Source organism: Agelaius tricolor, unplaced genomic scaffold (assembly GCF_023055355.1).
Source record: "Agelaius tricolor isolate 1412-34295 unplaced genomic scaffold, bAgeTri1.0.p SCAF_17, whole genome shotgun sequence".
NCBI lineage: Eukaryota > Metazoa > Chordata > Aves > Passeriformes > Icteridae > Agelaius > Agelaius tricolor.
In genome coordinates, this window is record NW_027269277.1 from 917,428 (window position 1) to 940,859 (window position 23,432).

Sequence of the window (23,432 nt, forward strand, 5' to 3'; positions counted from 1 at the left end):
AGATGGAAGGGCTGCTCACAAAAGTGGATTTTTTTTTTTCTCCCTGCATTTAATTTCCCGGCAGTGAGATTTATTTTTTTTATTTTTTTCCCCCTTAAGCCAATTGAGACTCCAGCAGCAGAGCAGAGCGTCGCTGCAGTCAAGCAGTATTTAATTTGTATTACTGCTGAAGAGATCCTGGATGGCAGCACCAAAGAAGCGCTTCAAATTGTCTGGCCTTGCCTGTTGCACATCTTACTCAGCTTTTCTAGGTCCTTTACAGCACAAGAAACAGAGGATCCCTCTGGTCTGCAAATTGGCCACAACAGTGCAAACAAATCACATCAACCACGAGAGCAATGCCTCTGTTTCCCACTTCAATCATCTCACAGGATCTTGTTAAGGTATACAGCATGCTTTAAGACATGCCAGATGAAGAGATTCTCTGAAAACACACAGCAAAAAATCACCAGCCCCTCCATAAACAAGGCCGGAGTCCTTTCACCTACAGATCCTGAAATTCAGCTGAAAACAAGAGCAAAAAGCCTGCAGCAAAGCATTACTCAGCAAAGGCCACAATGGAGTTTAACAGGAATCTGGTTCAAGGTGGGAAATAGAAAAGGAAAGCCTGATTTGAGAGCTGGAACAGCCTTGCAGGAGCTTACCCCTCCTTCTGCTGCAGGAGGCAAACAAAAAGCTCCTTGCAAACAACTGGATCATGCACTAAGCTCTCATTAAGGAGGGCAGGACAAACGTCTCTGAAGCACTATCAATTAGGCTGGATGGCCAGAGGAGATGTGCTTTTAGACTAAACGGGCTTCAGCTGGAATTCCATCCCACCAACACCGCTGAGGTTTGGGGGAAAAACCCCTGGAGCCAGCAGGAGGTGCCCACAGAGCGGGCAGAAGGGGTGGCACAAGGGGCTAAACACTTTAGAGAGTGCTGGTTCTGATCAGCACCTGATGGTGGCAGCGAGCATCCCTGTGAGAGCACAGAAACCACGGAGGGGAGGGGGAGAAAACCCAGGGCAGCTCTCCTGGCACCAGGGAGCCTCAGCTGCTCTCCCCACTGTCCCACGGGGGCTCGGGATCCAAATGCACTTTGCAGCCATCAGAACAGTGCCCTGTGCCAGTCAGTGCCCAGCAGCTCCCTGGGGTTTGGCCCAGCCTGACAAACAGCCCATATGCAAAGATAAATATATATATATTTAATGCATCTGTGTATATTGCTTAAATGCATATTTAATGTGCATCTATTGCAAGCGTGTGTATTTAATGCACATACAGCTACTGAAGTCACTGCAGCCTGGGGCAGAACAGGCTTTTCCTGACCCAGCAGCCCTGCTGCTGCCAGGGCCAGGGCAGGAAACAGGAGACCTTTTCAAAGGGGCAAGTTTCAGTCTCCCCAGGCTACAAGTTAGTAAATCAAGCTTTAAAGCAGTTTGCCACTCACTGCCATCCCCTGCAGCACACAGGCAGCCTGGCCCTCCTCCCACAGCTGGGCTCAGGCACTCCACAGAACAGCTCCCTGCTCAAGTCCTGGAGTCAAGCTTACTGCAAAAAAGCAGAATACTGAGGCCCAAATCAAACATGAGCCAGTTCAGGCACGCCCAGTGAAGAAGGCACTGGTGGCACATTGGAGAATTGAAGGAGCTCAGCAAAGTGCAGCGTGCTGGTTCCAGCAGAGCAGCAGGGGCTGCAGCTGGTCATGGAGCCAGCCTGTGGAACGGGTGCAGGGAGCCAAACTACACGAGATTACTGCACAACCATGTCAATAATAAATCAGAAACGGCTTACCATCATCAGCAACCAGAGCAGCAGTGCCCTTGTTACCTATTTGCAATGAGCAGGACAGGACGCCCCTGTGACTGGCAGGGTGTCCCTAAGGGCAGAGCTGTGTCCCTGTGCCCTCCCTGCTGTGCCCATGCCAGCAGCAGCCCAGGGCTGTGAGCTCCCAGAGCAGCAGTGCCCTTGTTACCTATTTGCAATGAGCAGTCACCCCTGTGCCTGGCAGGGTGTCCCTCTGGGCAGAGCCATGTCCCTGTGCCCATGGCAGCAGCAGCCCAGGGCTGTGAGCTCCCAGAGCAGCAGTGCCCTGGTTACCTATTTGCAATGAGCAGTCACCCCTGTGCCTGGCAGGGTGTCCCTAAGGGCAGAGCCGTGTCCCTGTGCCCATGGCAGCAGCAGCCCAGGGCTGTGAGCTCCCAGGGCAGCAGGGATCACCCCAACAGCCACAGCCCACTGCTGGGGCCAGCCCTGCCTGCAGCCCACCATCTGCACAGCCCCCACGAGTCAGAGAAAGCTGCAAACCTCCAGGCAAACAAGGCACAGCACTAAAAAACCCCACCACTGAACCTCAATATTGCTTGCTAACTGAAGTAGGAAAATAAATCTTGTCTGCTTGCAAGAGTGAGGGAGCTGGCAGGGGCAGAGCTGCAGACATTGCCAGGCTCTCCTGGCTCCCACAGCATCACCTGTGGGCTCCAGGCCCAGGCTGCACACAGGTGTGCCAGCTGGGACAGCACAGGCAGGTGAAGCCCACAACACCCAAAAGCAGCCTGTCCTTCCCAGACCTCAGAAAGCACAGAAATATTTCCAATATGAGTAGTGAGAAGCAGACCTCAGTCCAGATGCACAGGTAAGGCATTCTGCAAGGTACCCCTGGGACAGTCTGTCCTGGCACAGGGCTGCTGCCCTCTCCCTCCTGAGCAGGGGACACACGTGGGCAGAGCCACTGGGTGACTGCCTGAGCCATGCAGCAAAGCTCCCCACTGCCCTGCAGCCCCAGCACCCGCTCCCACACACCAGAAACACAGGAAACTCCCTGGAAACCCCCCAGCAAACACTTTCAGGGAAAGGCAAAGGGGTTGACAGCACAGCCTGTGTCCATGCTGCCTGGAAAACTGCCCCTTGCCAGGCCCCTCCCTTGTCCCTGCAATGGCAGCTCCTCTGCAGGCTCACCTCAGCCACTGAGATGCTCCCCACCTGGCCAGCCCAGCGTTTCCTGGCAATGGGCTTACACCTCCCAAGGGAGCACAGTCACACAATGCCAGGAATTACACAGCTGGGACAGGAGATGCAAGCACGGTGCCATGGGAGGAAGATGCTCACAGGGACCAAACCCGCACTGCTAAAAACATGATCACTGGCAGGCAACAACTCATCTGGGTGTGAAGGCTTCATCTGACTTACAGACACCGTGAATGCTCTCCATCAGCTCTGCTTTTAACTAATACCTAAAAAAAAATAAATCTCTCCACTAGAGACAGCTACAGCCAGAACACAGCAGTTTTAATCAGAATGGAAACACATAAACCAAAGGCAACAGGATGAAATTAAAGGCAAGGCTGAAAAGCTCGTTATTAATAGAGGTCCTGTTTGCTTTTACAAATTTTATTATTAAAAGCAAATTGCCATGTCTTCAGCTGCAACTCCAGTCAGCTCAGCTCCAAACCTCTCCTGCACAGCCCAAACAATCATCATTACTCCCAGCAAAATACCAGCTGGGGACAAAAGTGGCATGGAGGGAAGGAGAAAATACAGCCAAGACTTGTTATTCTCCACAGAAAAGTTTCAGCATGCCCCAGGTTTAATTAGACGCATCATTTATCATTAATGTTTGACCGGTGCTTTCCAGCCCTCCCTGGAGCAAGTCCCAACTTCCCAAACTTTAACTGAACACATGAACACACGCAGCTGTTTATCCCAGGCCAAGCTTTTGCTTTTTGTTTGATTTTTATTTATTTTTAGCCAAATGGCTGAGCTATTTCTGGGAATAAGGCTACAGTTAGGAGACAGTTAAAGACGAAATGGTTACAGGAATTTCACAAACCCCTGTGTCCCCATTGTCCAGGGAAGGAGCAGCAATGGGGGATTGCAGCCCTAAGCTTTTTGCAGCCCCAGCTTCCCTATTTGAGCCTCCCCTGACTTCTCTGTGGTCAAGCATGGGCTGCCCTGTGGCTGCTACAGGGGAACTGCCTGAGCACGTGGAATGCTGCTGTCATGCTAAACACATCTTACAAAATAAAATTCCAGCAACTTTCATGAACATTTCAAGTGGCTTCATTTAAACCCATACTCTTTTCAAGTGTGGGATTTCTCCCAGCAGAACGGCCACCTGGTGTCACAGAGACCCCAGCCCCAACCTTGGCTGCTCACAGGTTTCTGTCACAGCAATGAAAGTAAAACACTTCCTGCAGAAGCTGGCATCAGGTATCTGACATGCAGCCTCACTCCCCAGGTGTTAACAGGGCTGGACTGGGAGGAACAGACAACTCCTACAGCTTCCAACTCCTAACTGTAACCATCTTTATTATTAGAATAGGAACTGCAATCACACACTAATGTTTGGTTCACACTCTATGGGAAAAAAAAAAACACGTGTGAAAGAAAATCACAGATGTGTAATAAAATCTATTTTTGCACACAGAGCACCCTTGCTGCACATCCTAAAGATGGGAGTGCAAATCAGCATCCTCCACCACAGCCTGGGACACCTCCCACAGCCCCACCACCCCTGAGCAGGGCAGGGACAGCCCCACAGGGCCCAGTGCACCCAGGGCTCTCCCCACCCTGCCCTGCCCCTTCTCAGCTATTCCCAGTGCCCGTGGGGAATTCACTTCGTATCTAAAGAGTGACTCTGGGCCACGGCCCTTCTTCAGAATAGGTCTCAGTGGGGTGGGTATCTTCCTGCAGAGCTCCAGGTAGGACCTGCCCCACAGGGCCCCATGCCCCAGCTGGGGTGCCCACTGCTGGCACGGGACAGAGGGATGCCCAAGCTGGGGTACCCACTGCTGGCACGGGACAGAGGGATGCCCAAGCTGGGGTACCCACTGCTGGCACGGGACAGAGGGATGCCCAAGCTGGGGTACCCACTGCTGGCACGGGACAGAGGGATGCCCAAGCTGGGGTACCCATTGCTGGCACGGGACAGAGGGATGCCCAAGCTGGGGTACCCACTGCTGGCACGGGACAGAGGGATGCCCAAGCTGGGGGTACCCACTGCTGGCACGGGACAGAGGGATGCCCAAGCTGGGGTACCCACTGCTGGCATGGGACAGAGGGATGCAGAGGGCCCTATGCCCAAGCTGGGGTGCCCACTGCTGGCACGGGACAGAGGGATGCAGAGGGCCCTATGCCCAAGCTGGGGTGCCCACTGCTGGCACAGGACAGAGGGATGCAGACCCCAGGATGAGCAGCAAGAGACCATCACTGCAGCCTGTGACAGGGCACAGAGCCACACGGTCCAGCCTGCACACCCACCCAAGGGGCACCTTGTCCCCAACACCTGGCACAGTGCTGAGAGCCAGCAGCTCACAAGGAGCCCAGCACTTGCCAGACACCAGGGATTTACCAGCACATGGGCTGCAAAGAGGATCAGGCCCCAAGGTATTTAATTAAACTGGAATAACACAACTAAGGTCCTATTGTTACACTCCACATAAACACTCCAACAGAAGAATTTTGCTCCCAATTACAGACTGTTGGCTGTTTTCTCACTTGTCCAGGGCAAGGAGCTGCACTGACTGCAGAGAGACCCAGCACAGAGCACCAGCCCAGGGGCTCAGCCAGCAGCAGGCACCCAAGAGGAGGGAGAACACCCTGGGGTGCTTCACCCACCACCCCAGTCTTCCTGCCCCATGAGCAGGGTCACAGCTCCCAGGGCTCGATTCCAGACAGGCCTTAAATAAAAGCAAATTGGGAGGAAAAGTGAACACACCGAGGGCATCAGTAAGTTCTCTTTCTGCATTCCTCCCTTATCTCTCCCCCAGCCCTGGCAGAGCTGTGGCCAGAGCGGGGTACAGTGAAGAGCAGGAGAGCAGCAGGTGAGAAAAAGCCCAGTCTGTGATGCAGACACAGGGAGCAGCACAGCTGGAAGTGGACAGTGCTCACCCCAGCCCCTGAGGAGCCCAGCCCAGCAGAGTGACCCCAAACTTCCCCTGGACACCCCCACACTTCCCCACCCCGCTCCTGCACCCTCCCACAACAGCCGTACCAGCAGCAGGAGACTAAAAATAAGACTCCAGTGCTAGAATCTGTTTCCAAAAAAGAATTAAAGTTGTATTTCAAGTTGACAGTATCTCCTAAAAGTGGATTAACCATGGCAATTCAATCCCACCTCCCTGCAGTGATCCCAGCCCCACTCTTCCTTTGACAGGGATTATTTTGGTGGTGCAAATCAAAGTTCAGAATCCAATTTGTTTCTGAGAGCATCAGTCTGCACACCCCCAGGTAGCTGTGCAGACCACATGCACCACTCGACCCTTCCTGCTCTTGTTACCATCCCATTTCATACCCTATCCATGATAAGAGTTCATAGGAGGGAAAAACAGAGCCACAAACAGTCATGCTGACAGGGCAAGTCACCTCCATTGTGCCTAAGCTTCGAGTTACAACTGGAAACAGGATTTTTACAATCTGTTGGTATTTATGAGCCTCAGGCAGAGACCACACAGTGGAGAGGTTACAGTGCTTGTCTGAGCAGCCCTATGGGATCCTAAGTGCCAGAAAATCTGCAGCCTTTAATAACTGCAGTGAACTCCTGCAATGCCATTGCCACAGGATGAGCATCCCTTGAAGCCCAGCACTGCCCATGCAGGAGCGAGGGCCGGGCAGCACCTCAGGCTGCTCCACAGTGACTGGCACAGGCTGTTCTCTCCTCCATGGAGCAGGAGGGAGAGGACTGGCCCAAGGATACCTGGCAGCCTGCAGGGCTGAGGACACGGCAGAGCTACAGCAGCAGGGCACGAGCTGCTCCATCAGCCAAGGCTGATATGGGGGGACCCACACCACTTGCACCAGCCTGATAAACTGCTCCTTGCTGCTGAAATGCTGCTCACAAAGCCAGGAGGGGCAAACAGCGCTAAACCCCACACCAACACTGCAGCTGACCTGGCACTCTGTCCTGGGCCCTGAACAGAGCTGCGCCTCCAGCCAGAGCACCACCCTGCCCTTCCAAAGGGCTGCTGCCACAGCCCAGCCCTGCACAGAGCCTTTGGAAATACCTGGGCTGTGCAGGGAGGGTTTCTCTGCACCCCAGAGGACATCACACCCCAGCAGCACTGACTGTCCCCTCTCCATGCCCAGGGACTCAGCGGTGACACAGGGACTGCGTGGGAGCCCGGGCAGGGCAGGGACTGCTCCTCACCAGGGAGGAGGGTGCTGGGTCCAGAAGCCGGGCAGGCACCTCCAGTTCACCGCTCACAGCAAGCAGCCACGTGAAGGAGCTTTGCACTGAACCGGTGGAGGTGCCTCAAACCACAAACGCCTCTGACAGGAGCGGGACAAAAACTGCCGCTGGGGTGGGTGGGGTAGGAAGCACTCAGGGCAGAGCTGAACTCAAAAGGCATCAAAGCCAGACAGTCAGGGCACTGAGTTTCCATCTCATCTCTCTGTCCCCGAGGCTGCAAAACAATGGTTGAGGTAGGTGTGTTCTCCACAGGGCTAACCCAGAGCCTGCCACAGAAACACCGCCTACAAACAGAAAACCAACCCGAAAATCAAACCCTTCCCTCCCAAACAGAGCTACCTCCAGAACTGACAAAGCGACTTAGAGTCGCTTGGGCTCCAAGCCTGGAAAACCGGCCACAAATATCTCGCTCCAAAGCAAAAGCGAAGAGGAGAGCGCGGCTCGGGGCAGAGCCCGGGATCGCGGCAGGTACCCGGGATCGCGGCCCGGAGCATCGGGCTGTGTCACAGCACACACACACACACACTGCCCCAGCTCCATCGCAGAATGCCAGGGCTGTGTCACAGCACACACACACTGCCCCAGCTCCATCGCAGGGCAGTGTCACATCACACACACAGACAGCCTCAGCTCCATGGCACGGTGCTCGGGCTGTGTCAGAGCACACACACACTGCCCCAGCTCCATGGCACGGTGCTCGGGCTGTGTGTCAGAGCACACACACACTGCCCCAGCTCCATCGCAGGGTGCTCGGGCTGTGTCACAGCACACACACCGCCCCAACTCCAGGAACTTCGCTAACTACGCACTGCGCAATCAATGACACTGCTGAACAAACAGCAGCGCCGGGAACGACGGTAAAACACCGCTTTTCGCACATTTGCTGCGGAAAAGGAAAAAATGAGTAATTACAGAGCTCAGGCCAAGCAGTGAGGTCACGGTGAAATCTCCGAGCAGCCTATGTGGCAGCGGGAAGGGATCGGGATGGAGCCGGCGGGGGCAGAGCCGCATCCCGCCCCGGGCAGGAAGAGCCACGCGGTCCGGGGAGCGCTGCCGGCGGGGGAAGCGCCCTCCGACAGGTCTGGGAGGAAAAAACAAGGTTTGGGCTCCGGCAGCAAAGGCAACTTCTGGAGGGCTCGCAGGGTCGGACGGAGCCGCCGCGGCGGGGCCGGGGCGGAGCCCGCGGGGAGGGGGATGCGGGAGCCCCCGCGGGAGCACAGCCCCAGCACACGGCAGAGAGAGGAAAACAGCGAACTTTGCCCGCCCGCGCCCCGGCCCCGCACTCACCAGGCGGCTGAGGCTGCGGCGGAGCATCGCGGCGGCGCCCGGCCCCGCCGCGCTCACCGCCGCATCGCCCGGCCCGGCCCGGCTCGGCTCCGCTCCTAGAGGGGCTGCGGGCCGCGCCGCCGGCCCCGCTCCGCTCCGCGCTCCATGCCGCCGGCCCGGCCCGGCCCCGCTCGGCCCCGCTTTGTCCCGCCGCTGGAGGCGGCGCCGCCGCCGCCCCGGAGCAGCCTGGGAGCAGGGCGAGCCCCGCCGCCGCCGCCAGGGGGAGCCACCGAGCCCGGGCGGGGACACGCGGGACGGGGACAGCCGGGGACGGGGGACAGGGGACACGCGGGGACAGGGAGGGGACAGGGGACACGCGGGGACAGCCGGGGAGGGGGACAGGGGACACGCGGGGACAGGGAGGGGACAGCCGGGGACAGGGGAGGGGGGACGGGGGACATGCGGGGACAGCCGGGGACAGGGGAGGGGGGGGACAGGGGACACGCGGGGACAGCCTCGCCCCGCCGCGCTGCCGTCCTTGCCAGAGCCGCTGCCGTCCCCTCCGCCGGCCCTGTGTCCCACCGCAGGGCCCCCGTGCTGTGTCACTGGCGCAGAACGGGACGCGGTGTAACCGACCCTAAAGACCATGGCGGTCCCACCCCTGTCCTGGCAGGGACACCTTCTGCAAGTCCTGTCCCATCTGGCCTTGAGCATCCACACCTCTTCTGGACAGCCTTCTCAGAGGGAAGAATTTCTTCCTAATATTAATCAAAACCTGCCCCCTTTCAGTTTAGAGAGCTAGCCCTTATGTGACCTGCCCCAACCGTCATTCCCCCGGCCCTATAACTACATGCCCCATAAAAAGTCCCTGTCCAGCAATCCTGCACCCACTTGAGGCACTGGAAGGGACTCCAATGCCTCCTCAGAGCCTTCTCTTCCACAATCATACATCCCCAGCTCCCTCAGCCTGTCACCATGGCAGAGATGCTCCAGCCCTCAGAGCTTCTTCGTGGCCTCCTCTGAACTTGCTCTAACAGGTTTCCATGGCACTGAGGGCAGGGATCTCAGGAGAATTAGGGGCAGAACCCTCCCCTCACCTGGTGATGCAGCCCCGGACAGGGACAGGGCAACGGGGGAGCAAAACTCACCTGAAATGCTTCCTCCAGGAACCTTCTCCCTACTCGAGCAGGCACAGAGCATGAGAATATTAATGTAAACCACCAAAACTGAAAAAGACCAGATGTGACCTAACAAAATGTACATGTTTTAGTTGTTTTCAACACCAAATTGAAAAAGACGAGACATAACCTAACAAAATCTACATGTTTTTGTTATGTTTTCAACACCATTATTGCCTAGTAGTAAAACAGCCTTTTCTGGAGCAATATCCTCTGCATGAGGGCAGGGAGCTTCCCTGGGCTGTCCCGGGCTGACAGCTCCAAGCACCTCCAGGAGTGGGCAGGTTCCCTGACCCCAGGGCCCAGGGGCCACTGCCATTCCAGCAGTTTGCATTGCTCCCATTTTAAAGCCAGCTTCTTCCTGGAAACTGAGCAAAACTCACCTTGTGGCACCACAACTGAGCCTAGAGAGCAGCTGGCAGCTTCCAGAGGCCTGGAAAACACAGATTTTTCACTTTGCATTTCTAAAGCGAAAATAGCATCCTATTGATTTACTAAGGCTAAACCCAGTCACATTTGCTCTGCATAAGCACCCACTGTCTGGCAGTTTCACACAGTGTGACACATCCAAGCCTGCCCCAGCACCAAAATAGGAGTCAGGTGTCGGGCAGGCAGGAGCTGTGGGGGTTTTTAACCCCACTTCTGCCAAGGCAGCAAGCAGAGGGATCAGGGAGGCTCCACATCCCTGCAGAGCAGGGCAGCACTGCTCTGCATCCCAAGGGCAGCCTCCCACTGCTCCCTGTGCAGCTGGGCTCTTACTCACCTTTCCACACAAAGGCCTCACCACAACAGAGGAAACCAGAAAACAATGCCAGCCACTTTAAAATAATGAATGGCAATTGTTAAACACCTCTAAATAATGCCCAACCAGTTTGGCTGTAGAGTTCCCTCCCCCACAAAGCAACAGAGCACCGAAGTCAGACCAACGCTACCCTGCAGCTTCTGCCTCGCTTTTTGGGTACTTTCCTGGTGTTTTTCTAGCCTGTTTGTGTTGGTAGAAGAGGGAGCTGTTCTCAGACACTTTTCCTGTGGCAGGTGCTGAACAGACCAGCCAGAGCCCAGCCTTTAGGGTTTGACCCCTGCATGTCTCCAAAGGCCAAGGCAATCTGGCTTACCTGGCCCACAGAAAAACAGCTTTAGTCTTCTCCTCAATATATCACTACAGGTACAGCTGCTCCTCACCTTTCACCTGAATTAACTGATCAGGAGAGTTGGCCTCACCAGCAGAAGGATCCCTACAACTGCACTTGTCCTTACAACTCCTGTGCCATACAAATTGCAGCCCCTACCCAGTTTAGTTTGAAATTATGATGTTTTAATTTTTGTTAAGTTTACTAGGATTAGAAGCAAAATGCAAGACTTGGACTATGACACAAAATTAAAAATGAGATTATTAGCTTTACTGCAGTGCCACTAGGGACAGAGACCCTTTTCCAGGGAGCTCCAGGATGAAATAAGTGCAATCACAGCTGGGAAGAGCCACAGGTGAGTGTCTGGTCCCCAAACCCGGCCAGAGCAGAGCCACAGCGTCCTGCAGTGAGCCAGATCGTTTGGATCCATCCATCCATCTCCTTACTTGACCCCGCAGGGTTCCACTAAGCTGCTGTCACCCCCCTGCTGCTGACACAGTGGCTGCGGGGCAGCAAAACCCCATCTCAGCAAAACCAGCCCTGCGCAGGGGAAGCAAACAGCCCTGACTGGGCTTTTTCACAGCCTGGAACCGCCCGCACGGTTCCGCTGCTGATTTGGTGGCAATTCTAGCGGCTCCCGGGTCTGCGGAAGGGAAATCTGTGTTAATGCGCCTCTTTCAGCCGCGCACGGGCGGAGCCGTGCCCAAAGCTCCTGCACGGACTGCGGCCAGCCCAGGCACGCCCTGCCCATGGCAGGGACCGCGAGGGACAATGCAGCATCACACGGCTTGGTTGGAGTCCCTCGCCACTTCGATTAGCACAAAAATGAGCGCAAACCAGTCCGGAGCATCAGCCGAGCGCCGGGCAGGCTGCAAGCAGGGCACGGACGGAGCGGCCGAGGGAGAACCTCGCAGCGTGGGCAGAGTCATGAAATCCTCCCACAGCATCGTTCTCCCGGCCGTGTTTTGGCTGTTCTCGGCCACGGGGGTGTCGGAGCTCAGTCCCTGGCAGGTGCCACAGCAGGAGCGGCCGGGCTCCCTCCGGCCTCGGGACACACTCTAACATCGTCAGGGTTTTGGGGTTTTTTTTCTTTTTAACATTTATTATTGCAGTGTTTGCTTCTTCCGCCATCGTGTGGCCAGTTGGAGGATAAAGCGCTGTCGGCAAAACCAGCAATCGGCTTTCCACGTCTTCCAAATATCGGAAGGATTTTATAATATCCGATGTCCTAGGAAGTCGATGGAGATGCATTAATTCTCACCAAGTCCCTCCCACCGCCGGACGGGTACTGCAGGTTTGTCCTTGGCCTGAAGCAGGTCTCGTTAATCCGAGCGTGTGGGTCGGCAGCTCACTTACTGCCAGGGCATCCCCTGCCCATTGCCTCGCTGCTCCTCAGCCCGGGCAGAAGCACCCGGGAAAGGCACTGCCTGCTGAGTGCCACCACTGCTGAGGCCACCTGTCCCCTGGCAGCCACGGCAGGGCCATCTCCAGCTGCAGAGGGGAGTTCATGCTCAGGGCTGTTCAGTCCCAGGCTCTGTTGTGAGGCACAGGTACAACACAGCGTGCTGGGATCATGGGGGGAATGCCAAGGAAAAGCTGACATCAGGTTTTTCCTTCACTTCTCCTGAACGGGACAAATCCTTCACTGACTTGGTGAAACAGGTTTTATAAGAAATGAGAATATTTTTGCCGGCCGATTCCAGCAGAGAATTCTTGTCTGTGCACACCTGAGACTCCCAAACCTACCCTGCCAGCACGAGGCGACCAGCAGGCACAGAACAAGGACCTCACTGTGTGAAAACAGCCAAAACCACCCAAATTCTGCATCTGCTGGAGTCCTACTGATGGCCTGGAGCTGCTGCCACCCCTGGCAGTGCCCACAGCCCCTCAGCAGGGCAGGGTGCCCGTTCCATGCTCCCCTCATGCCCACCTGCCTGGGAGAACCAGCGAGGCTGGGGATTGCAGGAGGGATTGCATCACTCTCACAAACACCCAGGAGGGCAGGAGCTGTCTGCAGAGGGTGTGCTGTGCATGCAGCCCTGCCTCCAGAGCTGCCCTGCAGCAGCAGGGCTGGCCAGCACCAGCTGGGCACGGCTCTGAGCCCCAGCTCCCCAGTCCTGCCTCACGCCTGTGCCAAGCACCAGCTTCAGGTGCAGGACTGTCCCTGTGATGTGCTAACCTGCAGCAGGGACTTCTCCTGGGCCTTCCCCAGCCACCCTGGGAAAGGAAGGAAAAGGCAAGTCCAGGGCCAGCACTGAGCACTGACACCACACAGCAGGGTCCATCACACATGGGACCTGCACGCGCTTTTCTCCACCCCTCAAGTGCATCTTCAATCAGTTCATCACTCCTTTTCTCCACCCCTCAAGTGCATCTTCAGTCAGTTCATGACTCCACCTGCAGCTCTCTTTGCTGGAGCAGGGCACAGAGCTCAGATGCTGGTTGCTGCAAGCCTCTGCAGCAATTGTGCCTGCAATCTATTAACACAAGGCTAGCCCAAAAAATAAACACAGAAAAACCCCACAAAGTCCCCCCCAAGCCTCTCCTACAGCTGCACTGTGCATGGAAGGTGGGGTGCAAGGTCTAAGATGGGAGCTTGGGTAGCAGGCAGGATTTATGCCAGCAGGTCAGGGATTTGGGCTACAGCCTTGCTAAACTCAGCTGCACTGAAATGAAAGTGCAGTTTAAGGAGGTGAAAGATCTCTCACAGACAAGGCCCGAGCTCTGATTGCTGCAGCTGACTTGCAAATGAAAAAATTTGGTTAATAAATTGGCTCTTGATCCCACACCCAGAGATATCCTGTAGCAAAGCCCTAATTAATACACTGATAGGCATCCTCAAGAGGGACTTTGTCCTTACAGTGTGAAATAACCTGTTCAAATATGCAGCAACTTACAGGGTTACCATTTACAGAAGAGAATACTAATTTTAGTTAACAAAATCCCCCATTTTACAAAGAAGACTTTCTTTTTCAGAGGAGGGGAAACCCAACAAATACATTTGGTACATGACGTGACAAATTTATGTACCTCAGACTCCAGCACATTTCCTGGTGCCCCAAGACAAACGTATCTACTAAATAAATTGGATTATATCCTTCCTTCTGCCAGCAACAATGTCTCCAACAAGGCTCCTTTAACCTAGAAAGGGAAAGTTTTCATAGCTTCTCATTTTCCAGTCCTTTGTCCTCTCCCTCCTTACAAAGTATTAACAACCTCCTCCATGACCATCAAAAGAAGCTTAGGGAGTTATTGTCAATTAATTCAGCCTTGTTTTTTCTAACATTTTTCCAGCACACATGACAGCAAACACTCCAGATCTCATTTTTAGTGTAGCACAACAGAGGGTCTACAACAGATAATAAAACACCCAAAAGAAACTCTGTGCATGGTTGCTCATTCTCACTATTGAGCTTATTGAGAGCTGCCTGTTATCACATATATTGCAATCTCTTGAATGATCTCTGAAAATCCCCTGGGCCCTGGTGTGCTCATCTGAAAAAAGCTGAGCCTCTTGCCAACACTCGCTGTTTCACTGGGGAACTTCCACAAGAGCGTGCTGGCACCCAGCCCACCCAGCAGGAGAAAGTGTACATAGCAACCAGCTTCTCAAGTACAAAAAGCACCCACCCCAGGCTTTTATCAACCCTGACACCCATGCCAAGGTTTAAAATCCACTTACCTTCTTTACACGTGTTCCTTTAGGTCTGTACATACTCCAAGGAGCTTTCAGAGAGCAGCACAACACAGGTCAGAGCCCACAGCCCAGCAGTGCCTCCCACAGCCCAGCAAAGCCAAGGGGCTGCTCGCCTTCCCCCACAGCCGCTGCTCTGCTGGGCTAAGAGATCCATTTTAATTAATTTTTATACCTTTTTCACAAAGCAGGGCGGGCAGAGCTCCATGTGAAAGCCCCTCACCAGCCCAAAGCTCAGGCTCTATACCCAGGAATGCCCTCCCCTTTCCCTGGCTGCTGATATGCCCCAGGGCAGGTGATGGGATTTAGAGATTTACAGTGGGCAATGAGAGTCACCTGCAGGCACCCCACAGGCTGTGTCCCATTCCATTTGCCTTTCCAAACACCCATTAACCTGCATCACTTGTAATTAATTCCCTTTATTGCTCTAAATCACTGTTCACACTCCAGTGTCTGAGATATTCTCAGAAACCACTCGCTGGCTCCTTCTTCTGTAAATTTGGGATAGTGGAGAACAAGGAACTGCCATGTTTTTCACACGTCACAAATCTCTGTCTCTTATTTCAGTTCTTTTCCTTTGTCAGGCCTGGTTGCTGGTGGGTTTGCCACCCCACACTCCCTGATGTGTGCAGCAGGCTCTCCTTCCCTGTCCTGCCCCTCGGGCATGGGGCATCCTCACTGCAGCTGCCAGCAAGGCTGATCCCCAAAGCGTGTCTCCATCAGAATCCTGGAAATTATTGTGAAATATGCAATGGTTCTGTTATAAATGATCAAATCGCAAACCAAATTTATAAGAAAATTTAGCAATGATTTATTAGGTCGTTAACAAAATAGAATTTCGAGAAAAAAACCACCACAGCCAAGGCAGCGTCAGCCTCAGGTGCTGGTGCTGGGTGAACCTGGATCCGACCGACAAAGTGTCAACATCTCCCCAGTGGCTCACCCCAGTGCTTCATGCAGCCAGCTTATAAACAGTTTATTCAGCCTGAGGCAGAGATGAGAGCTTATAAACAGTTTATTCTGCCTGGGGCAGAGATGGCCGAATGTTCCTTTGTGTCCCTTCACATGCAGAACTGGGGCCATACATGTGCAGGGATGGACAACAGTGAGTCCAGGTGTCTGGATGGATGTCTGAGCACTTGGGCAGAGCCTGCATTCACAGGTAGCAGAGTGGCACCAGTGCTTGAGTGTGGTAGATGCAATAGATGCAATCTCCCAGGTGCAGGTCCCAGCAATCATGGCCCAGGAAGGTTCCATTCAGACAGACTTGATATTATCTTAACGTTGTCGGGAACTAATTGAATAAAAATAAGACTCTGCTCCCAGCCGGGGTGGTCAGACACACTTTGGAGTCTACAATATTTTTATACATATATTGCATGAATTATCTCTACCATATACTACAGTTCCCACTCCCCTGGAAACTCTAATGTATATGGGAAGAGCCACAGAGTGTAGTTTTTATTGAGAAAACACAGCAGTGGATGTAGAGCAGCAGAGGGGCCTGTGCTCTCAGCAAGAGCTTGCAGTGGGGAACCTGCTGCCCTGCCCATGTGTGTGGGGCAAACCAAGGGCTCAGAGGAGGTTTCAGAGTCAACATCACCCCCATCCTCTTCTGGGGGGGCTGTAACAAAGTGTAGCTGCTGGCTAAGCCCAGGCAGCATGCAGAAAGTGAAATGTAATGACACTGGAGAAAGCACAGCAGGGCCATGGGTGGAACTAGAGGGGCTGGCAGGCTCAGCACATGGACCCATCTTCCAGGCTCTCCTGCAGGCCTCTCCTGTGCTGCCTGGCAGGACTGGGGTGTCCACAGGAGACTCGGCAGGGTTTGAACACTGACCTGGCAGTGCTCTTCACAAAAGAGCAGCAGGCTCACTACCCAACTTTAGATCCTGATAGTGATCACAGCCACCAGGAAACAGTCCAATTGTGCAAAGCAACCTTGGTAGGAGGGGGTGGGAGGTGTATTCCCACAGGCACTTGCTGAAACATCTCTTCATCTTCTCCTGGCAGCACACAAACAGCCATCGACTTTGGCAGAGCCCAGCCAGGCTCAGAATCTCTGCCTCCATCTCTGGCTCTCTCCATCCTTCAGGCTCAGGAGGGCCCAGGCTGTGGGCAGAGCTGCTGGTGACCCTGCTGGCAGATGTGGGTCTCTGAGAGAGCAGCACCAAGAGCTGCAGAAATGCAGAGCTCACACACCACTTTACAGCAATGCAGCCACAGCCCAGGCTGGGGCACCACCACAGTGCTGGTGGCACCAGACACAATATTTTGCCTACCCTGGTGCTCCTGCATCAGCTTCTCTGGAAACTGGAAAGGGAGGGTGTGCTAGATAACATTCAAGTGCTGAAATGCAAAGCAGGGCTGTGTCACCCAGCTGGCTCCCTGTAGAAAGTGCTGCTGGTACTATGCACAAGAGATAGAAAATGTGTCCCTCCAGAGCAGCTGCTGAGGCACTGCTTCCTGCTTGCATTTTCTAAAAAACCCAGAATTCATGGCAGGGTACCCCTCGCCACCGTCTTGTTTTTGGTCCCCACTTTGCCCTGTACCCACAGCACCCACACCCCAGGGAACTCCACCAGACTGAGACAGGGGGTTACTGGAAGTGCTGTATTTACAGGGCAGTATTAACTTCTGCTGCTGCTATTTACAGTTTATTTACAAATAACCCCTGTAGTCACCAACAGTTGAACACGGCAGAGTCAGACAGGGCTTTATGGCAGGCTGGCACGGCAGAGCAGGCAGTTTCTGTTCCTTTCCCTTTCCAGCCCTGCCAAGGGAAGGGCTTCCTTGATTTGCCTTCCCCTGGACAGCAGAGGCAGCGCCTGTTAATGAGTAACAGGGGAGCAGAGGTGACTAACGCACACCTCAGCTTCTAATGCTGCTTGCTGCAGGTGCCACGAGGAAAACACCAAGCCCAGGCTTCAGGTGAAGTGTTTCCAGGGCTGAGGGCAGCTGTGCCCACTGGCACGGCTCGGTGCCCAGGAAGCACAGCTCTGGCACACACAGTGTGTCACAGGTGTGCTGGGACAGGTGTGCTGTGCTCTGGCAGTGACGGTGTGTCACAGGCTGGGCTCACACAGACTGTGCTGCTCTGGCACACACATTGTGTCACAGGCTGTGCTGTGCTCTGGCACACACGGGGTGTCACAGGCTGGGCTGTGCTCTGGCACACACAGGGTGTCACAGGTGTGCTGTGCTCTGGCACACACAGTGTGTCACAGGCTGCTGCTCTGGCACACACAGTGTGTCACAGGTGTGCTGTGCTCTGGCACACACGGGGTGTCACAGGCTGCTGCTCTGGCACACAGTGTGTCACAGGCTGGGCTCACACAGGTGTGCTGCTGCTGTCCCATGTCACTTGGGGCAGCAGAGTACCAGGCTGCCAGCGACAGTGTCCCTCCTGGAAGGGTGGCAGGCTCACTCCTGGGGATGGAGCCTCCGCCACCAGCTGCCTTTGAACTTAAATGTTCACTGACGGGCTGCAGGGTGCACAAACGCCGACATCGCCTTCCCGCAGTGTGGGAAGCGGGTCTGACAGCCCTGCCAGATGTGGAGCTCCTCTGCAGACCGCCCGGGGCTGCCCTCCTCGGTCACCAGCAGGGAACGGGACCGTTCCGGGCAGCAGGCAGGGGGTGCCGGGCCAGGTCAGCCCTGCCCTGCGAACACAGCTTTCCCCGGGCACAGGGCAATAAAAGAGACGAGCTTTCCCCGTGGTGTTTGTCGGATCTCCCTCTCCACACAGATCAGTCCGGGTTTAGATGGAGTCTTCCAGGGAATACTAACAGGGGGCAGCAAGGGGCCGGCCGTTCCCTTTTCACTCGGGTTTGCAGCCCGGCTGCCAGAGAGGCGCCTTACAAAGGGACTTTTGGCTCGCCCCTGTGGTTCCCGGGTTTTCAGCCACGCAGGGGACAAAGATGCAGTTTATGCCCCAGGACCGATTTCCCAGCTCTGCCCGCCCTGGCCAAGCACCCGGCAGCTCTGCCCTGCCCCTGCAGCCCGGGACCACAGCCCGTGCTCGGTGCCTGCCTGCTCAGGGCGCGATGGCCGATGGCTGCTTCCTCTGCTCCTGCCTCATCTTCAGGGCCAGCATGGCCCGGCGGTACAAATCTGGGAACAAGGGGGCAGTCAGGCCCTGAGCTGGACCAGCTGCACGGCCCAGCTGCAGCCTGTGCTCAGTGCTCAGGCAGGGACAGCCCAGACCCCAGCACAGACACCCGGGTGACCTCCCTGCATCCCACCCCACAGCATGGGTGACCTCCCTGCATCCCACCCCATAGCATGGGTGACCTCCCTGCATCCCACCCCACAGCATGGGTGACCTCTCTGCATCCCACCCCACAGCATGGGTGGCCTCCCTGTATCCCACCCCACAGCAGAGGCAGCAGCCTCTGCCCCCACAGCAGCGCCCCAAGCCCTGCAGCAGCACTTGTCTGTGCCCATGTCCCCACACCAGGCCCCCCATGGCCAGTGTCCCTGCACAGCCTGCTGCCAGCAGGCCAGACCCCTGGTGCTTTCAGCAAAATCTGTCCTGAGAAATACCAACCAAAGGTGCTTGAGACCTCCTCACGCTGCTGCTCCAGAGAAGGTTCCCGTGACTTGATTTTATTCTTGATTTTCTTCTTTTTTTTCTTTTTCATACCCTGTGCTGAATAGAGAAATACAAAATTTCAGGCACCACACACCTGAGCAAGGGTGCCTTTGTCACCAAACCAGCTGAGAGCACTGCTGGTGGCGGGTGTGCAGTCCTCCATTGCACCATCCCCTGTGGAGATGCTCAGGTGTCTCCTCTTCCCCTCTGGATCCCTGTGACCTGGCTCTGCACTCAGCTGGTCTGCAGGCAGAGCTGATGGAGGTGGCGGCCACCAGTGGTCCTGTATTTGGTCACATTGCCAGGCCTGCCCACAGGCCCCTCTCACCTGGGTGTGCGGTGGCCATCCCGATGGCTGAGGGCTCCTCCTGCCCGACCCTGTTGGGGAGCAGCAGCCCCCCGGCAGCCCCTACTCCCGGCCCCTCCGGCTCTTCGGCTGGGCCTGGCTGCCCCAAGCCCTTCTTCTTCACCTTCACCTTCCTCTTCCTCCTCCTGGGGCCCTTAGCGCTCTCCTCCTGGGCAGGGAAGGGGGATGAGGGGAGGGTGGCAGAGCCCCTCTCGCACCCCGTCCATCCCAGTCCCATCCCGGTCCCATCCCTCACTCACCAGGGGCAGGAGGCGGCAGACGGGGCGCACCGCCCGGGGCTCCCCGTTCTCCCGAGCATCCTCCGCGGGGAGCGGCCGGTCCCTGCGGGGGGAGCACAGCGCGGTGAGCCCGAGCGCTGCGGGGGGAGCCGGGGCCAGGACGGGCTCTGGGACCCGCACCCACCTGCGGGCGGGCGGGCGGCCGCGGGCGGCCCGAGGGGCGGGAGGCACCGGGGCGGCGTCCGGCGGGGCCGGGGCGGCGGCGGCGGCGCGGAGGAGCCAGCGCAGCCCCTGCAGGGTGGTGCGGGCCGGGCCGGCGGGGGGAACCCGCTTGGCGACACAGGGCTCCTGGGGACGGGAGAGCGGGGATCAGCGCCGGGCGGGGAGCGGGACCGGGAGAGGGAGCCGGGACGGGAACGGGAGCGGGGAGAGGGAACGGGAACGGGGAACAGGAGCGGGAATGGGAACAGGAACGGGTGCGGGGAGAGGGAACGGGAACGGGAGCGGGAACGGGAGCGGGAACGGGAGAGGGAGCGGGAACAGGGAACAGGAGCGGGAATGGGAACGGGAACGGGAGCGGGGAGCGGGAACGGGAACGGGAGCGGGGAACAGGAGCGGGAATGGGAGCGGGAACGGGAGAGGGGAGAGGGAACGGGAGCGGGAACGGGGAACGGGAGCGGGGCCGGGCCCGCACTCACGATGCGGCACGGAGAGCGGTTCTCGTTGACCAGGCGCTCCAGGCACAGCCGCTCGATCAGCTCGCAGGGCAGCAGCGCGGCCGGCGCGTCCTGCTTGTTGGCCAGCCTGGGGCACGGCAGAGCGGCCGTCACCGCCGCCTGGGCCCCGCGCCTCGCCAGGGAGGCTGTGTGCTTTATCCCGTCTGGCTGCGCTCAGGTGGAGCACTGCCCCAGCCTCGCCTGGCACCGCAGCCCCCTCCCCTCCCCACCTCACCTCCTCCCCACGGATGCTCCGATCTCCCAAGCGCTGCAGGGCTGCTCGTGTCCCCGCGCCCCCCGACAGCTCCCGGGGCGCCACCTCCCGCAGCCCCCGCCGCAGGGTCCCGCTCTGCCCCTCAGCCCCAGCTCACGGCCTGCATCTCAATCTTACAGCAAGAGGGGCTTCCCGGAGACATCAGGGTGGCTGAGGACGCGGCCCAGGACCTTGCGGGCCTCCTCCATCCGTGCCAGGTCAGCGGAGTCCAGCACGAAGAGGAGCCCGTGAGCCTCGCTGTAGTGGCTGCGCCAGGCGCTGCGGGAGCGCTGTGCCCCGGGCAGGTCCCGCAGGGTCACCTCGAACCTGTCCACCCGCAGGCGGCTCTGGCCGGGCTGCGCCCCGGGCAGCGCCTCCCCGGCCAGCGCTGGGGTGGGGAGAGCGCACGGCGCTGGCACAGGGACCCGGGAGCATCCCTGTGCCCCGTGCCCCTGTGCCCCGGCCACATCCCCGCTCCACCGCCAGGGCTGCCCGGGACACGCCGTGCCCTGCGCCCACAACAGCCCTGGGGCTCGGGAGCATTGGTCCCTTGGCTCCAGAGGACCACAACAGCCCTGGGGCTCGGGAGCATTGGTCCCTTGGCTCCAGAGGACCACAAAGCTGCTGCCCCCGCCCGGGGCTGGCTCGGGGCTGTGCCGCTCCTCACCTCTCTCTATGTCCGCGATGACGGAGGTTTTCCCCGCATTGTCCAGCCCCATGACAAGGAGGGTCACCTTCCTGGGGAGCAACAACAGCAGCTGAGCACCCCAGGAATGGCTGTGCTCCCTGGGGACAGTGAGCACCGCTGGCCCCAGGCAGGGGACCCTGCCCATGGCACCACATTGCAGCCAGGAGAGGGGCAGGACAGGGACACAGGCTCTGTCTCAGCTGGGGACAAGTGCAGGGACAATCCCTGGCGCACGGGAGAGGGTGAGGACAGGCACAAGTGCCTGGAGCCACCCCAACACCATGGGACAGCCACGCTGCAGAGCCTCCAAGGTGCTTCCTATGGCAAGGATTTATTTTCAAAGCATGTAAGATTAAGCAATCATATGAACAGGCCAGCATGATTCTTCCTTATATGCAGTCAATGATTACACCTCCCTTGCAGTAAATTTTGAGTATTCACAGGTAGGGAAAGGTTGCAAGGATGATTTTATGAGCTTCTGCCTGGACTCAGGTGTTTTTCCTGATGCTAAACAGTCCTGTCCACTCTCCAGCAACCTGGTCCACCAGAGCCACACAGGCAACATTTTCTCTGCCACTGACCAGCCACTACAGCTATTTGCAATACCATTTTCTCCTCTAAACATATGGAGCAGGCTGCATGGCAGTGGGGGTGGCACGGCTCCACCTCCAGAATTACAGCAGGTAAGGGAAGGTAAGGTAAGGTGTCCTCTCTGAGGGAGAGGAGCATAAACCTCCTTGCAGTGCTGTCCCAGGGAATTAGCCTGGATGTCCTGACACATGCAAACAAGGCAGGTGTTTCAGTCCATCCTCCCCAGCTTTCCTGGGGAGCTGCTGACTCTGCAGAGCCGGGTGGAACCATCCCTGCATTTCATCCCTGCCCAGCCTGCTTCCCTGCCTGCCAGCTCCTGCCTGCTGCAGGGGCAGCGAGGACACACGTGTGCCCAGCAGTCTGGGGACGGTTCAGGCACCTGTGTTCCCCTGTCACCACCCTGGTGACACTCAAAACACACGGGTAAATATTGTCACCCCTGGGAGCCCCAGAGAGGGCACAGGGACCTACCTGACGGGCTCCTGTACGGCCTGCAGCCACGACCAGCAGTGGGAGAAGAGGTGGAACATGGTCTGCAGCCCTGCACGGAGGGGTGGCCTCTGCAGCACCCACAAAGCGAGCAGCCCAGCGTGTCCTGTGCTTCATCCTCCTCTGGGCTCTCTCTTCACAGCAGGGAACGTCTCATCCACGGTGCCCTGTCCCATGGCCAACACTGCTGCCTTCTGTCTGCTGTGCACAAGCCAAGCCTGCAGAAAAATCTGTCCTGGGCAATACCCCATGAGCACAGCCCCTGCTCTCAGTGCCCCTCACATCAGGGGTGCCACTCACTCTCTCACCTGCTCATCCCCTCTGCTCACATGCCCTTTGCGTAGCAGCTGCTTAAATCTAATCTGGATTTAAGTTACTTACTCCTGCAGGCTCCTTAATCCGGGTGGGTCGGGCCAGGCCAGTGGCTGCAGGGGCACGGCTGTGGTGGCACTGCCACGCTGGGTGGCACTGACCCACCCACCCCGCTGCAGCCCTGTGTCCCCATGGCTGCTGGACGTGGCCCATGGTGGGGACACTGCCTGACAGCCACGTGGGCTGAGCCAGGGGCTCCTCTGAGGAGCAGCATCCCTGATGTTTGTCTGCAGCCCCTCCACAGGGCATGTGTGCACAGCTCTGCTGCTCGCCAGGGTCCCCTGTGAGCTGGGCTGGGGACAGCACTGCTCACTGCGTGAGTCTTGTGCCCTAGCAAGGGCACTGAGTGGCAGCAGGCCCTGTGCTCCCAGGGGTGGAAACAGCAACCAGCCCCAGCAGGAGCCTGGCTGGGAGCAGGGAAGTGGTGGAGACCCTCAGACCACAGGGCAGAGAGTGGAGGAAAAAACAGGCCAGCCCTTCGATCTTCATCTCTGAAGCTCTTATCTTGCTTCTCAGGTTTCCTGCTTCTTTTCCCAGCCAGAGCTGCCCTCCCTGGCTGGCTGCCACTGATGTGTGTGGAGAAGTCACACTGGGATGTCTGAGCTGCAGGAGCTCTGGGTGGGGGCAGTGGAGTCAAGGGGACAGGGATCCTTCAAAAGCCATGCCCAGGAGCAAACAGGGAGCCTGCTGCCTCACATCAGTCTGTGCC

General features: G+C 57.1%; 2 protein-coding genes across 11 annotated transcripts in view; both read right to left on the reverse strand.

Moving 5' to 3' along the window:
• ATP11C (ATPase phospholipid transporting 11C) overlaps nt 1-8,694 on the reverse strand; it is a 55,292-nt gene extending 46,598 nt beyond the window's left edge. For all 10 annotated transcript variants that reach the window (XR_011681518.1, XM_071442138.1, XM_071442145.1 and 7 more), the window contains exon 1: nt 8,455-8,694. Coding sequence is in view for 9 of the 10 variants with exons in the window: in XM_071442138.1 (XP_071298239.1) it covers nt 8,455-8,481 (27 nt within the window). In the remaining variant the exon portion in view is untranslated. The remainder of the gene's footprint in view (nt 1-8,454) is intronic.
• Nucleotides 8,695-17,567: 8,873 nt separating this feature from the next.
• Nucleotides 17,568-22,496, reverse strand: ARL13A (ARF like GTPase 13A). Its single transcript, XM_071442950.1, has 9 exons — nt 22,334-22,496; nt 21,201-21,321; nt 20,722-20,930; nt 20,313-20,418; nt 19,799-19,962; nt 19,636-19,717; nt 19,358-19,544; nt 18,985-19,086; nt 17,568-18,548 (listed from the first exon to the last, which is right to left on the reverse strand). The coding sequence occupies exons 1-9, from the start codon at nt 22,390-22,392 to the stop codon at nt 18,472-18,474; spliced, it is 1,107 nt and encodes a 368-aa protein (XP_071299051.1). The 5' UTR covers nt 22,393-22,496; the 3' UTR covers nt 17,568-18,471.
• Between the last annotated feature and the right edge of the window lie 936 nt (nt 22,497-23,432).